At 47.7% G+C, this 16,454-nt stretch overlaps 1 protein-coding gene across 1 annotated transcript; it reads right to left on the reverse strand.

Annotated features, from left to right (window-relative positions):
• Nucleotides 1-4,963: 4,963 nt before the first annotated feature.
• LOC100280479 (Bowman-Birk type trypsin inhibitor) lies at nucleotides 4,964-5,703 on the reverse strand. The gene is made up of 2 exons (NM_001153399.1): nucleotides 5,554-5,703; nucleotides 4,964-5,446 (listed from the first exon to the last, which is right to left on the reverse strand). The coding sequence occupies exons 1-2, from the start codon at nucleotides 5,621-5,623 to the stop codon at nucleotides 5,142-5,144; spliced, it is 375 nt and encodes a 124-aa protein (NP_001146871.1). The 5' UTR covers nucleotides 5,624-5,703; the 3' UTR covers nucleotides 4,964-5,141.
• Nucleotides 5,704-16,454: the final 10,751 nt, after the last annotated feature.

The following is a 16,454-nucleotide window of genomic DNA, read 5'->3' on the forward strand; positions in this document are numbered from 1 at the left end:
ATAACAAGACCATACTTACTTCCTCCTATACTTAGATAGGCGACGGGTCCGAAGAGGTCCATATGAAGCATCTCCAAGGGTCTTGATGTCGTCATCACATTTTTGGTGTGATGAGAGCCTCCCACCTGTTTCCCTGCTTGACACGCTGCACAAGGTCTATCTTTTTCGAAATGTACATTAGTTAGACCTATCACGTGTTCTTCCTTTAGAAGCTTGTGGAGGTTCTTCATCCCCACATGTGCTAAGCGGCGATGCCACAGCCAGCCCATGCAAGTCTTAGCAATTAAGCATGCATCTAGACCGGCCTCTTCTTTTGCAAAATCAACCAAATAAAGTTTGTCGTCTAGTACACCCTTAAAAGCTAGTGAACTATCACATCTTCTAAAGACAGACACATCTACATTTGTGAAAAGACAATTATATCCCATTTTGCATAATTGACTAACAGATAATAAATTATATCCAAGCGACTCAACTAAAAACACATTAGAAATAGAGTGCTCAGATGAAATAGCAATTTTACCTAACCCTTTTACCTTGCCTTGGTTCCCATCACCGAATATTATTGAATCTTGGGGATCCTTGTTCTTAACGTAGGAAGAGAACATCCTCTTTTCCCCCGTCATGTGGTTTGTGCATCCGCTGTCGATAATCCAGCTTGAACCCCCGGATGCATAAACCTGCAAGGCAAATTTAGGCTTGGGTCTTAGGTACCCAACTCTTGTTGGGTCCTACAAGGTTAGTCACAATTGTCTTAGGGACCCAAATGCAAGTTTTATCTCCCTTGCATCTTGCCCCTAACTTCCTAGCAATCACTTTCTTATTTTTCCTATAAATGGCAAAAGAAGCATTGCAAACATGATATATTGTAGATGGTTCATTAACTTTCCTAGGAACATTAACAACATTTCTCCTAGGCATATTATGAACAACATTTCTCCTACCAACATTTCTATCATGCACATAGGAAGAACTAGAAGCAAACATGGCATGAGAATCAAAAGCATCATATGCATTACAACTCCTATAAGTATTTCTAGTCTGCCTCCTATCATGGTACATAAAAGCATGGTTCTTTTTAGTACTACTAGCCATAGGGGCCTTCCCTTTCTCCTTGGTGGAGATGGGAGCCTTATGGCTTGTTAAGTCCTTGGCTTCCCTCTTGAAGCCAAGTCCATCCTTAATTGAGGGGTGTCTACCAATCGTGTAGGCATCCCTTGCAAATTTTAGCTTATCGAATTCACTTTTGCTAGTCTTAAGTTGGGCATTAAGACTAGCTACTTCATCATTTAATCTAGAAATGCAATCTAGGTGTTCACTTCACGCATCAACATTAAAATCCTTACACCTAGTGCAAATCACAACATGTTCTACACAAGATGTTAATTTACTAGATTTTTCTAACTTAGCATTTAAATCATCATTTATGCTCTTTAAGCTAGAAATTGTCTCATGGCAAGTAGATATTTCGCAAGAAAGCATATCATTTCGTTTAACTTCTAAAGCAAGTGAATTTTGTGCACTAACAAATTTATCATGCTCTTCATACAACAAATCCTCTTGCTTTTCTAAAAGTCTATCCTTTTCATTCAAGGCATCAATTAACTCATTAATTTTGCCAATTTTAATTCTATCCAAACCTTTAAATAAACTAGAATAGTCTATCTCATCGTCATCACTAGAATCATCACTTGAAGAAGCATAATGGCCATGGTTGCCCCGCCTCCTCCTCCGTCGGTGGGGGAGGTGACGGGACAAACCCGGATGTTGTTCTTCCGCCATGTGGGGAAGACGTCGTTGATTCCGCCGCCGGCGGGCGGGCTGACGGTCGCCATTGTCACTGTTGCGCGGCGGAGGAAGGAGTATCATGTCGTAGCTGCCGTCGAGGGACATGAACTCAAGATTCCCGAAACGGAGCATCGTTCCGGGTTGGAAAGGTTGCTGGAGACTACCCATCTGGAGCTTGGCGGGAAGCTGTTCGTCAACACGCAGCAGGCCCCTACCTGGCGCGCCAACTGTCGGCGTTTCGACCTCGGGGGGGGGGGGGAGGGTCCCCGGACCGACGAGTAAATTGTCGCTGCGTGTCCCAGCCCAGATGGGTCGGCGCGAGACGGGACACAAAGGGGGGAGAACAGTAAGGGGAAACCGCGGCCTTCGTGTTGTCCTGCGCCCAGGGCGGATGGATGCGCTTGCAGTAGGGGGTTACAAGCGTTCGTGTGGGAGAGAGAGAGAGTGAGAGCCTTATGCGTCGGTCCGTTCTCCCGCGCGGCCAACCTTTTCGTACGAGAGCCCTGGACCTTCCTTTTATAGGCGTAAGGAGAGGGTCCAGGTGTACAATGGGGGGTGTAGCAGTGTGCTAACGTGTCTAGCAGAGAGGAGCTAGAGCCCTAAGTACATGCCGTCGTGGCAGTCGGAGAGGTTTTGGCACCCTGTTCATGTAATGTCGTGGCCGTCGGAGGAGCGCTGGAGCCCTGCGGTAGTACAGCTATCGGGGCTGTCAGATCCTTGCTGATGTCTCCTTGCTGACGTAAGGGGCTGGGAGCTTCCGTCGTCATGGAGCGTGCGGGGTGTCATCATTACTTGTTTACTGGGGCGAGCCAGATGGGACGCCGGTCTTGTTCCCCGTAGCCTGAGCTAGCTAGGGGCAGGGTAATGATGGCCCCTCTGGCGACGTGGCCGGTCCGGACCCGAGTTTGGGCGAGGTGGCGATTCCTCCGAGGTCGAGGTTGAGTCCGAGCCCTGGGGTCGGGCGAGGCGGAGTCCATCGTCTTCCGGAGCCGAGGCTGAGTCCGAGCCCTGGGGTCGGGCGAGGCAGAGTTCGTCGTCTTCTAAGTCGTGGTTGAGTCCGAGCCCTGGGGTCGGGCGAGGCGGAGTTTGTCGTCTTCTAAGTCGTGGTTGAGTCCGAGCCCTGGGGTCGGACGAGGCGAAGTCCATCTTCCGAGGCCGAGACGGGGGCCGAACCCTGGGGTCGGGCGAGGCGGAGCTTCCTATGTCGCCCGATGCTGGACTTAGCTGCTGTCGACCTCACTCTGGCGAGTGGCACGGCAGTCGGAGCAGGGCAGGCGGCGCTGTTTTCTTGTTAGGTCGGTCAGTGGAGCGGCGAAGTGACTGCGGTCACTTCGGCTCTGTCGACTGAAGAGCGCGCGTGAGGATAAGGTGTCAGGCGATCCTTGCATTAAATGCTTTCTGCGATACGGTCGGTTGCCGTGGCGATCTGGCCAAGGTTGCTTCTCTGCGAAGACTGGGCCTCGGGCGAGCCGAAGGTGTGTCCGTTGCTTGAGGGGGCCCTCGGGCGAGACGTGAATCCTCCGGGGTCGGCTGCCTTTGCCCGAGGCTGGGCTCGGGCGAGGCGAGATCGTGTCCCTTGAGTGGAATGAGCCTTGGCCTTAATCGCGCCCATCAGGCCTTTGCAGCTTTGTGCCGATGGGGTTACCAGCTAAGATTAGGAGTCTTGGGGGTACCCCTAATTATGGTCCCCGACACTATTTTTATAGAAATTGTATTAAATAATAAAGATGTGACATTGATTTATGTACCCTGAGTCATCGTATATATTAGACTTGATCATATCACACATATGAAATGCATCTATATTTATCCTTAAATCTGGGTGTTACACCACCAATTAGCTCGATGGTATCACTTTTGTAAGTTGTCCGCTTAGTGGAAATCAAACTGTTGGTATATGACTGTCTTGACTTTGAAACTTTCTTTTTATTTAGGTTTTTTTGAATGGTTGCTCGGGATAACAACCATTCGGTAAGATAATTTCATTGGCTCTCATTCACCTCTGTATAGTCGTTTTTGTCGGTCCTTTAATTCAAGTCGGTCTAAAGCTCAAAAACTTGTCGATACTATGTCATTGGTGCTGATTGCTGAAAAGATAAAAATAAGGGAAGATATAGGGTATAGATTAGGATGAGCCACCACATAGTTGCCAGTGGATAGGCCTTTCCCTGCAAGGCTGATGTTTTGGTAGTAATCCAATCCGACGAAAAAATTAGGTTTCGAATATAAAGCACAACAACACTGCACATGATTTTCGGCGGCCAGGACTCAGCCGTCGAAAATAAGAAGAGCTTAGGCGCCGAAAATAAGCTTATTTTCGGTGGCTTCTGACACGACCGTCGAAAATAAACTCATTTTCGGTGGCTACCAACAAAGCCGCCGAAAATAAGCTCTTATTTTCGGCGGTCAAGCCCTGGCCGCCGAAATTAGCCTTTTTAAACGTCTGGCTCCTTTCTTACTCCCTGTTTCCTCTCGACGCCGGCTTTCCTCTCTCTCCCAGCCCCCGCCCCGGCCGCGCAGCTCGCCGCGCCGCCCCAGTCCCACCACTCTCGTCGCCCGGCAGCCGTCGAGCTCTCCTCCCGCCACCGCTCCGTGCGCCGAGCCCTTCTCATTCAAAAGGTTTTTTGGTGAACTATGATGTATTTATGAAGAATTGTGATATTTTATGTTAAATATAGGTAATTCTGGAATTACTGTTTCTGTCATAATATTATGATTATATTGTTGTTGAAATTACTGTTTTTATATTTCTTTCTTACTTTTTCTCTGAAATTACTTATTTTCGGCGACCATGTGACGGCCGCCGAAAATAAGCCTGGCCAAATTTTGGTGGCTTATGCGTGGGCAGCCGCCGAAAATAACTTATTTTCGGTGGTTGAGCTTTGGCCGTCGAAAATTAGTAGTTATATTCGGCTAAATTTTTTGGCGATTGAAAGATATAGTCAGATATGTGTCTTTTAGAAATACTTTTGCGCTTAAAACATTATTTTTATGTCGGCACAAGTATTTATGATGTCATCGGTAATATTTGTAAAGAAAAAAAACAGCGCCCATTCTTGCAATACAAACTGACAATGGACACAAAAATTACATACCAGCTTGTTCGTTGACCTTAATTCGCATCAACTTATACTGGTTTTATAGTGTTTCTGTCTCTATATGTTGGACACCTGCATTATATGAAGCAGCGCATTTATTTTTTTGAAACTTAAGAAAGTTGGACATACAATAAATATTACAGAAATATTAGTTTATTTAAGGAGAGGCACGCATCAACAGCGGCAACATTTATTTGCTTCTTCTCAGAAGCGGAACCCGGCAATGGCATCGACGAGGATGCATGCATCCTTCTTCTACTTGGTGCTAGCGCTAGACATCGAAGCAGCTGCGGCGGGAGTGCAGCGGCGCTCGCAGAAGTTGACGAGGATGTCGGCGCAGCGGTAGGCGTGCACGGGCGGGATGTCGACGCCATCGTCGGCGGTGTACCTGATGCACTGCTTGCACTCTGGGTGGCACCCGACCGTCGAGAAGTCCAGGCATTGGCACTGCGGCGGGTAAGACAGGTAGCAGAAACCGCACTTGTCGCAGCATGGCCACGAGCTCGTTCCGGCGTCGTCCACGGCGGCGACTACCGCCCCTCCGTCTTCCTCCTCCGTCCCTGCATGCATGCCGTGGCCACCATGCAGCAAATATAGCCAACGGGTGCGCGTATACCTTACCAAGCGATTCTTCTGGAAAAAATTTGAAGGAACAACAAGCTCTCACCTTTGCTGAGTGGCAGAGCTGCAAGGACGACGATAACAGCCAGTGTGACGAGTAACACCTGAGGCCTCATGGTTTGGTTCTCTCGGCCGGCAACTTTGTTGCTTTGATTTCCTCCTAGCTTCCTACTGTGTAGTAGTATTGATCGACGACGGAGACCGTATGAGGCTCGAGGGCTTCTTATAGGAGGGAGGGGGCTTCGCCGGATTGTTGTTGAGCACCATTTATGACACTGAGTCGATCTAAAGATTGTTCTTATGAAGACCTTGCATGAACAATGATTATTATTGTGCATCCATGAATGATGAGAATTGTTAACGACGACGAGACTTGTATTGGAGAGGTCATATAAAAATAAATATACAGTACAGCAGTTCACTGGCATGCACTGCACTTAACAGTTAGAAAACTAATTAACCTAGCAAGCATGCAGCTAGCTAATTAATTTTGGGTGGTTGGTTTGGTTGATGAGCGCACGACCATGCATCAAGCAGACTACACGTGTACTAACATGCATGTCTTACCTGGTAGTATATAGTTGGCATTTTGCTTACGCGCGCGTCTGATCGACCGTGTGTGTATATATATATTCTGACCATGTCTGACCCTACAAAATATTGTATCACCGAATACATGTGCAATTATTTCACCGTACCTGCCTCTCTCTTTATTTGACCAACAATCTGGCTAAGTAGTTTAGCTACGTGTGATCACAATATGTCCATCATATGGGCTGACGATGACAAGAACAAAAAACTATAGCCTATATATATAGCAGCAGCCCAGATGTCCATCACAATATATATATATATATATATATATATATATATATATATATATATATATATATATATATATATATATATATATACTACCTATTAAGACGGTAAGGGGTAGGCTGCCCGATTCCGTGTTCTGCCATTCCCATTCCGTCCTCACTGCAAAGCCCGGTCTTTCTCATTCCCCCTCCCTGCAAAGCCCATTCACATTTCCATTCCCGGCTATCACGTGTCTTTCTCATTCCCCCTCCCTACAAAGCCCATTCACATTTCTATTCCCGGCTATCACGTGTCTTTCTCATTCCCCCTCCCACAAAGCCTATTCACATTCCCACGTGCATCCCACGCCTAGCTAAAATTAAATTAAAAAAACAGGCTCCAAGGGGATTCGAACCCGCGACCTCTCAAATAAATGTGTTTGTAGCTACCACTACACCACATGTGTTTTTATGTCTACATCTATTATAGTAAAGACATATAATACATCTCTCCCGAAGCCCACCTGCTACCCTTGCACAATGTGTAGTAGTAGATAAGTATCACTGAGATTATTAAATTATATTTTTGGATTGAGGGAGTAGTATTTAAAGAAGAGCCTTGCATGCAATTTCTTTTGTTTGAATAATGTTTTCAACTTAAATACTTTTTTTTGCATGTGTAACATTTATTCTCCATAATATTTTTCCATGGATCTAACTTATAAATCATTTTCACAAACCAATGCCAAAGATGAATCCATGTTTCTTACTTGGAAACCCCGAACAAACACCACTAGCACGAGGCGCTCGCGTTGGCGTCGCTCACCGACGACGAGAAGAAACTTGGCGACTGCCAGTTCGAACTCTGGAAGCAGTCCTACATGGCCCATGCGCCGCTGTGTACGGCAAGCTCCGGCGCAGCCGCCGCTTGGACGTGGTCCAGAGCGGCTGCACCGCGCTGTCCATCGTCAAACATGGGGACCTCATGGTCGTCGCCAATGTCGACGACTCTCGGGTTGTTCTGGGCATCGCAACCTACGACGACGCCATCACGCCGTCTAGCTCATCATCCACCTGAAGCCTAACCTGCCACGTAAGTCGCTACTGACCGACCATGAATTCTTGCGCGCTGGAATGATGACCATTGTTGTTGTTGTGTGAGTGTCCTCGAACAAGATGTATGTAGAGGAGTAGCACATCCGGTGGTGCAACGACCAGGTGTACTACCTCGCTGATGAGTGCACTTCATTTAGCAGCCCAGCCAAGAGTGATCGGTACTCACCATATCACGCGCGTTCGACGACTATTATATCAAGGATTGTGGCATCATCTCGACACCGGAGGTGAGCAGAGGTGGACCGACAACAATGACCACTCACCATCGTCGGGGTACCTTTTGTGCCGGCCTGCCTTTAATTCTCTTCGCAAACACACACTTGTATTTTTTTTGTTTAAGCAAGCGTGTATGGTGGTGCGTGCCTGATGACTAACGATGTACGACGGAACTTCTACCGGCAGGTGTGGCACGTGCTCTCCAATAATGAGACCATGCAAATCATGACATATATCGAAGTCTGCATGATACTGATGGTTGCAATGTAGTAGTGAAACAACTAAATTAAAATAACAAAATTTATGTATGGCTAGGATCACAAATGGATTATGAAATATTTTCTTATAACAATATAAGACACATTTTGTATATAAGTTATCATGGTATTATATGTTCCCGTTGCAACGCACGAGTACTGACCTAGTATATATATATGAAAGGAGAGAAAGATAGAGACAAAGCTGAGACAGAGTGATAGAGATGGGTTAGTTTATCATCATCAGTAACTAGTAGCTAATACCATTTATAGCAAGTATAATAGGGTGACGTAGGCGGGCTGCAAGATATGCCACATCGGATTTATGGTGATGTGGAGGAAAGAGAAATGGAGATAATAGAAGCGAGCTACTCACTAATAGACAGTTGAGAGCATGATGCTCACGAACTCCAAGACAGATTGTGAGAGAAAAAGATGAGCCAATTATTAAATGTACTTATGTACACGTTGCGTTATCGTATGACTAGACTTTTAGTTGACTATATGTGACATTGTAATATTATAAAGCTCGTTGTGAGCTATATTATTAAACTTGCTCTTAGCCCATAACTGATGGATCCCGGATATCCACAACTGCCATCCGGATCCCCAGCCAGGGGAGGTCCAAGGCTACCACGTCTGTATGCACTCCTAGCCCCCGCTCCCTGCTCACGCAGGGAGCCGGTGCTGCCACGTGGCCTGTGACGCATCGTGAAAGGCGCTAGGCATAGCCTGACACGAGCCTCTAGTGTGGGGCACCCACATTTAATACTGGCAGGAGGCACGCCTGTTTGCACAAGTCACTGACGGCGTGCGCCCCGCATTAAATGTAAGCGACGTGTGCAGAGTTCGCAAGGCCTGGGCCACACCTAGGGATGAAAACTGTTTTCGAAAATTCTGTAACCAGGGCTTCATGATCGTATCGTTTTCATAAAGACAATATCGTTTCCGTAAAGTGACCCACGCGTTACCGAGGCAAAGACCATTGACTTTGTGTCGCGTATGGGTGGCTCTCATCATAACCTCTACTATTTCCACTACAGAGGCAGGTAATAGAGACAGGTGGAGGGGACCGAACGATACCGTCCAGCTACTCCCATGTGCAAGACGACGCTGTAGCCTAGCTACACCAGAGCCTTCGCCCACACATCGATAAGACAGGGAGAAGATGAGTCTAGCCAGATGGCCCGCACGGTGATGAAGAGAACATTCTTGCCACCGCAGACAAGACCTCGGTCCATGTCACACCCGGTTTTAAGAAACAAAGCCGGGTGCATCTCATACATGCGCCAAAGAACACAACATATATAATAACATAGTGTATAGAGATAAATGTCATAAATATATTCAGAGTACTTATTACATAGCGGAAGACCTATTACAAAATAAAAGAATAAATATAAAACGAACTAAGGATCGTCGGCGCCAATGTCGACTGAGAAACGCCACCTAGATCAGATCGAATGCCTCGGTGTTAGGCGGCTCCTCTTCGACCACCTGTTCTTCTCCTGTGGGGGGGGTGTGAGACAGCAAGAGTGAGCTCACATACGTTCATAGCTCAACAAGTCGTGGGGAATAATGTGGCATGAACTCACCAAAGGTGGGAGTTCATGTAGTGTAAGGCTGATCAATGAAATAAAGGCTGAGCTGAGCATTGCTTTTATAAGTTGGTCAAAATTTTATTAGCAATTACTAAGTGTAAGTAAATACCAAAACTTAATAATAATAAAGAAAAGTAATAGTAAAATAATCCCAAATACGATGCAAATGTCAAATTAAATTTAAGTTCCATAAATTAATCATGTGAGGGTCCGAGCCGCTCATGACCGTGAGCACGACTAGTATACTAGTTTTACACTCTGCAGAGGTTGCGCATCTTTACCCACAAGTCATGTTACCCATCTGCCAAGAGACGGCCAATCCCATACACCTCTACCGAGGAGGCGAGGCAGGGTAACACTACGAGGCCTTTACAAAGTTCCACTAGCTTCAGAAATCCCGCTACAGTTTATAGGAAGCTCCAGTGCAGGAATCCCTCGCCTGACCGCCATCGCAGCAAAATCAACCCAAGGACCTCCCTACACTGACCACTCCCCTACTGCCCTTGCCCCTTTCGGGTAAGGAAGACCTCCACTAGCTTTCCTAGTTAATCAGCACTACAGGAAACGCCTAAATTTTCGTGGGCCGAGATATTTTCGTCGGCCGGCCCACGAAAATACTGACATTATTTTCGTCGGTCCCTAGGCCGACGAAAATAATGCGTATTTTCGTGGGCCCATCGACCTGCCGACGAAAATACAAAAACGTATTTTCGTCGGTCACTAGGCCGACGAAAATAACGCTTATTTTCGTGGGCCATGGCCAAACCGACGAAAATACATCATTAACCGTACTCTATTTTCGTCGGCCTAGTGAGGCCGACGAAAATAGAGGCCCAACATCGTCGTCCTCGGCCCCGCTCGTTTCAATCGCGCGTCACTCGTTTCACCCAACGCCGCCGCCCCACGCTCGCCCTCCCCTCGCCGCGCCACCGCCCGCCGCCCGCCGGTGCCCGCGCCGACGCGCCACGCCGCCGCCCCGCGCGCTAAGGGAGCCCGCCGGTGCCCGCGCCGCCGGTGCCACCCCGCCCGCCGGTGCCCGCGCCCGCCCGCCGGTGCCCGCGCCGCCGGTCCCCGCGCCGCCGGTGCCACGCCGCCGCCCCGCGCGCTAAGGGAGCCCGCGCCACCGAGCCCACGCTCACCGCGCCCCTGCACGCCGCCGAGGCCCACGCCCGCCCCTGCACGCCGTGCCCCTACCCCTACACGCTGCGCCCCTCGCCCGTGCACGCCTGCCGAGCCCCACGCCCGCCCCGCCGAGCCCCACGCCGCTGCCCGCACGCCCGTCGTCCGAGGCACCCCGCCCGTCCCTCGCCGCGCCGTCGTCCCGCCCGAGGCGCGCTGCACCGCATCGCGACGGCCTCCCTGCGCCGTGCCGCCGCCCACACGCCCGCCCGCTCCGTCGCGAAGGTCTCCCAGCTGCGTCGTCGCCCGCCTCGACTCGCCCGCATTTGCGCCATCAGGCAAGTATAATTGCCGAGGCTCCGAGGTCATTAATTTATATTAGTCATCTTGTCGTGTTGTGATTAGTTTAACTGTTTATTGCTTTAATTCAAATTCATATTTTGTCTCCGAGTTATGTTTTAATGTTTAGAGTTTAGTTTTAATCGTTAACCGTAGCGAACCGTATGCGTCACCCGTTCGGGAACGGCGAACGTCACATTGGCTTGTGAGGTTTGCCGCTCCGGAATTGTCCACGTATTTTGGACAGCCTGAGAGTGTAGGCCGATGCTTGTGATTTGTGATATGTGTCTTACAATTTACGCGGAATTTCGGTTGTGTAACTCAGTTGTTCTCCAACACACCATGTTCAGGCGTGTGCTTGGAGAGCAGCGGGGTTATGCTGCCGAAATTTAGCGACAATCGTAGGCTACACGTCATAAATCACAAGCATCAGCCTACACTCTTGGGTGGGTTTAGGGCCTTTACCTAATAGGGAGTTCACCTAATTAAGCCACGGACGATCGTTGATGTTCTTTGACTTTTGTTTAGCCTTTAAAATGGACGGTGATCGAAGGGTGATGTATGACGGGTGGAGAAAGGATGGGGCACATTCAAATGAATGGATGGGTGTAACAAAGGCTTTTCTTGAGCACGCTTTCAAAGATGCAACTGGTCGTCTAGTGAAGTGTCCTTGCAATCGCTGCGAGAACAAGTGGCCTCAGAAGAAGGAAGAAATGGAGAAACACCTTTGCAAAAGTGGGTTTATGCCGAACTACCTTGTATGGTACCGGCATGGAGAGTCTATTAGACACGTTGACGCGGAGGTGGAGCTTGATGACGATCATGATAGGATGGACGATATGTTGCATGATCTTGGTAGGGAGGTTGAAATGAACGCTGAGGAGCCGGGGCAGCTTCCACGCGATGCTCAAGAATTCTTCCGGCTACTCGCCGCGGGAGAAGAGAGACTGCACGAGCACACTCAGATGTCAGTTCTTGGGACTCTCACAAGACTAATGGCGATAAAGTCGAAGCACAACATTTCAAACAGTGCTTACAACGACATCGTCCAACTTATGGGCGAGGTTCTCCCGGAGAATCATAAGTTGCCAAAGAATATGTACTTCGCAAAGAAGATGTTGGCTGGTCTTGGGATGACATATGAGAAGATCGACGTGTGTCCCAATAGTTGCATGCTATTCTTTGAGGATGATGACAAGCTTGACCGTTGTAAGCATTGTGAAGCTTCTAGATATGTCGAGGTGACAAATGATGAGGGTGAATTGGTAGTTACGAAGGTCGCAGCTAAGCAACTTCGTCGGTTGCCTATCATTCCTCGGCTTTCAAGGCTGTTCCTCAACAAGGAAATAGCTCTGCATATGACGTGGCCAAAGAATGGTGTACGTCTCGTCACTGATCCAGACATAATGGTCCATCCGTCGGACGGTGATGCGTGGAAGGCATTTGACGAGTTTGATCCCGAATTTGCAAACGACCCTAGGAGTGTACGGCTTGGTCTATCGACGGACGGATTCACACCTTTCAATACCAGTGCAAGCCCTTACTCGTGTTGGCCTGTCTTCATTGTGCCATATAATCTTCCTCCTGAGTTGGTCAATAAAGAAGAGTTCATGTTCCTTGCACTAGTCATCCCAGGCCCCGAGCATCCAGGGCCAAAGCTGAATATGTTTGTTCGCCCTTTAATCGAAGAGCTGAAACAGTTGTGGAGAGGTGTGAAGGCTTATGACAGCCATACTGAAAAGGAGTTTACCATGCGCGCTGCTTATTTGTGGTCAGTGCATGATCTGCTGGCGTATGGAGATTGGTCTGGATGGTGCGTCCATGGTCGGTTGTGCTGTCCCATATGTATGAATGATACGGATGCATTCAGATTGAAGCATGGTGGGAAAGTGTCATTCTTTGATGCTCATCGACGTTGGACTCCATTCAAGCATGATTTTAGGAATTCGCTTACTGCATTCAGAGGTGGAGCCAAAATCAGAAATGGGCCACCAAAGAGGCAAACTGCACCGCAGATAATGGCATGGCATGCTTGTCTGAAGCAAGGAGAAAATGATAGGTTCCAAGGCTACGGGGAGGACCATAACTGGACCCATATTTCATCAATATGGGAGCTTCCGTATGCAAAAGCCTTGATCATGCCGCACAACATAGACTTGATGCACCAAGAGCGTAACGTTGCTGAAAGCATCATAAGCACATGTTTCGATGTGACTGATAAAACGAAAGATAATATGAAGGCAAGAAAAGACATGGCTGAAATTTGTAAGAGGCCGATGCTCGAGTTGAAAGTAAGCGATAAAGGGCATGAAAGTAGGCCGCGAGCTGATTACTGCCTCAAGCCGGATGAAAGGAAAGAAATATTTAAGTGGTTGAAGAATCTGAAATTTCCAGATCGGTATGCGGCAAATCTGAAACGGGCAGTCAATCTGAAGACCGGTAAATTGATCGGTTTGAAAAGCCATGACTACCATATTATTATGGAGAGGCTGATGCCCGTGATGTTTCGAGGCTATTTTAAGGATGAGCTTTGGAGCATATTTGCAGAGTTGAGTTACTTCTATAGGGAAGTATGCGCAAAGACGGTATCGAAGAGGTTGATGCAGAAATTTGAGAAAGAAATTCCAATTCTTATTTGTAAATTTGAAAAGGTTTTCCCGCCAGGATTCTTCAATGTGATGCAACATCTAATTGTGCATTTGCCTTGGGAAGCTTTGGTAGGCGGACCAGTGCAATTCAGGTGGATGTATCCTATAGAAAGGGCGTTGAAAAAGCTCAGGGCGTCTGTTCGGAACAAGGCTAGAGTCGAAGGGTGTATTGCGGAGGCTTTTGCCCTTAAGGAGATATCTCAATTCTCAACCAGGTATTTCGCTCGAGCCAACAATGTGTTTGCGCCTTCAGTGCGACTTCATGTCGATAATGAATCACCCCAAAGCACCCTTCAAATTTTTGCGAATCCGGGTAAAGCAGTTGGAAAAGGGAGTGTACGTCACATTGAAGCATCAGATTTGAACACGCTAATGCTATATATGTATAGCAATATTGACAGCACACAGGAGGCGTTCGAGTAAGTTTTCCTCATAATTACGTCCATTTTCTCATCTCATAATTTCTATAGTGTGTAATCTCCATGTTTGTAATATGTCCAGCATGTTTGATGAAGAATGTTGGAAATCTACTAGTAAACCTACGGCCATCCAATTAGAAAATCTTCGACGTGATGGGTTGAAAGGTGGACCAAACTTCGTGCAGTGGTTTCGTAATTATGTTAGTAATTGTCATTCTCTCATTGTCCATACTTAATCTTTGAATTTTGGACTTGGAAGATATAATGCATATACTAATTACTTGTATAGGTTTCCAAAAACTCTGTGCACCCGGACTTGCAGCAAATGGCACATACCTCTGTGTCCGTCCGAAACTATACTCGCTATGATGTAAATGGATATCGCTTCCAAACCGCGAAATTGGAGAAGAGTCGACCATTGGCAGCCACCACCAATAGTGGTGTGTTGGCAAGTTCATATGTTGACGATGACAAAGTAGTGGACTATTACGGTGTTCTTCAAAACATTGTAGAGTTGATTTTCGATGGCCCCAAAGAACTTAAAGTCGTGTTTTTCGAGTGCGACTGGTTTGATGCTCATAGTGGGACTCGTGTCGACAAGTATGGTAATGTCGAGGTGAAGCATAGCTCTAGGATTCCGAGCAGTATGAGCGATGTTGTCCTTGCAAATCAGGCAAAACAGGTGTACTACCTGCCATATCCTCACCCAAGCCTTAGGGCTTGGTGGGTTGCAATCAAAGTCAACCCACAAGTCGTCGCTCCAGAGAGTGCTGACTACGTGAGTATAATCAGGGACAACGATGATGCTGTTTTTCAACCAGAAGCGGCGTCGAATCAAGACATAGCTCACCGATTCCATGTGACCAATGGAGAAGGACTTGAAAATCTCTGTTGCAATTCAAGCGACTTAATTGAAGAACCTAGGTCAAAGCGCAAACGACCTGTCGTCGTTAGAAGATCAGTAAGGATCCAACGAAATCAAGAGCGTATGAATAAACAACGAGCCGAAGAAGCATCATCGGATGCGGATGACTTTTGATTAGTATGTTTCTTTTAGCTATGTATTCCAATTTCCACATTATTAATTTTCATATTATTTGTTTCATATACTGTGGTTTGACATTAATTTATCTACAGTTGAACATGTTCAAGCATAGGAGATCGAGGAGGAGTGGGGGCAGCGCGGCCAGCGAGGACAGCTCGGGCAGTGGGCTTTTTCAGGGCACCTCACAGAGCCGACAGAGGCAGCAACAACTTCTCGACTGTCTAGACGAAGTGCAGGGTGAGGAGGGTGAGCAGGAGACTCCTCAGCAGGATGCTCATGTGCAGGGTGAGGAGGGTGAGCAGGATGACGAGGGTGAGCAGGATGAGGAGGTTGACCCAATGGGGGCAGGCAGCGCGGGCGACGCGTCAGATGGTTCTACGTCCTTCAGGTATTATTATGCATATTACTTTAATTGATATTAGTTTCTAATCATTTCATCATATTGAATTTACTTGTATACTTAGGTATAAGAAGAGCAATGCGCTTGGTCCGAGACCTGCCGAGAGGAGGCTCATCCGGCCGCATGGAGAATGGTGGGGCTTATTTCTGTTTTGTTAATTTTTTAATGTGAACGTGATTGCACTAGTTTACTTGTTTTATTAATTTTTGTAGGTCATGGGAAGACTTGACTTGGGACGGTACAGGCAGACGTCCTAAGGTGAACGCGGTGTTGGGTAGCCTCTGTCGCTTCTACTACCCTGGCATGGTGGAGCTCAATGGCGAGAGGTTCGCGGCTATGCAGTGGGCTGACTGGGGTCTAAAGGACTATGTCGAGCCAGGGGAGTCAGGGGAAAGCAGTAGCGGAGGGGGAAGTTCGGAAAAAAAAACGAAGGACTTGTCAGGTGGCTGTGTGGGACGAGTTCTGGGTGAGTTTACTTTCGTATATAAGCAATTCATTGAATTATTGCTTCACCTAATCTTACTTTAACTTAACTTCTCCATTGATATGTAGGGGAGGTTCCAATTGCCGGATGACATCGAGGAGGATCAGGCTCAGTGGACACGTGTGAAGAGGCACTTTCGGAAGTGCGCTGATAAGATAATCAAGGATGCCATGTACAATGCTCGCATCGCGGCCGTCAACTACTACTACAAGAAGATAAAGGGTCAGAAAATGAGCAAAGCATTAGGGGCCAATGAGATCTACCTCACAGAGGAGCAGTACCTGGAGAGCGTTGTGGATTGGCTGTCCAAGGACATGGAAGCATGGAGGTGGTTGGCTAAGAGATGGGCGTCGCCTGAGTGGATTGCAGAGTCCAACAAGCACCGTGTCAACCGTGGCACTGAAGGACCGGGGCATAGGTACGGCGCCGATGGACACCTTGGTACCGCACGCCGCATGGTCAGTATATAAATCAAACTTGTATGTTACATCTATGAAAATTAT

This window comes from Zea mays, chromosome 4 (assembly GCF_902167145.1).
Source record: "Zea mays cultivar B73 chromosome 4, Zm-B73-REFERENCE-NAM-5.0, whole genome shotgun sequence".
In the NCBI taxonomy this organism is placed as follows: domain Eukaryota; kingdom Viridiplantae; phylum Streptophyta; class Magnoliopsida; order Poales; family Poaceae; genus Zea; species Zea mays.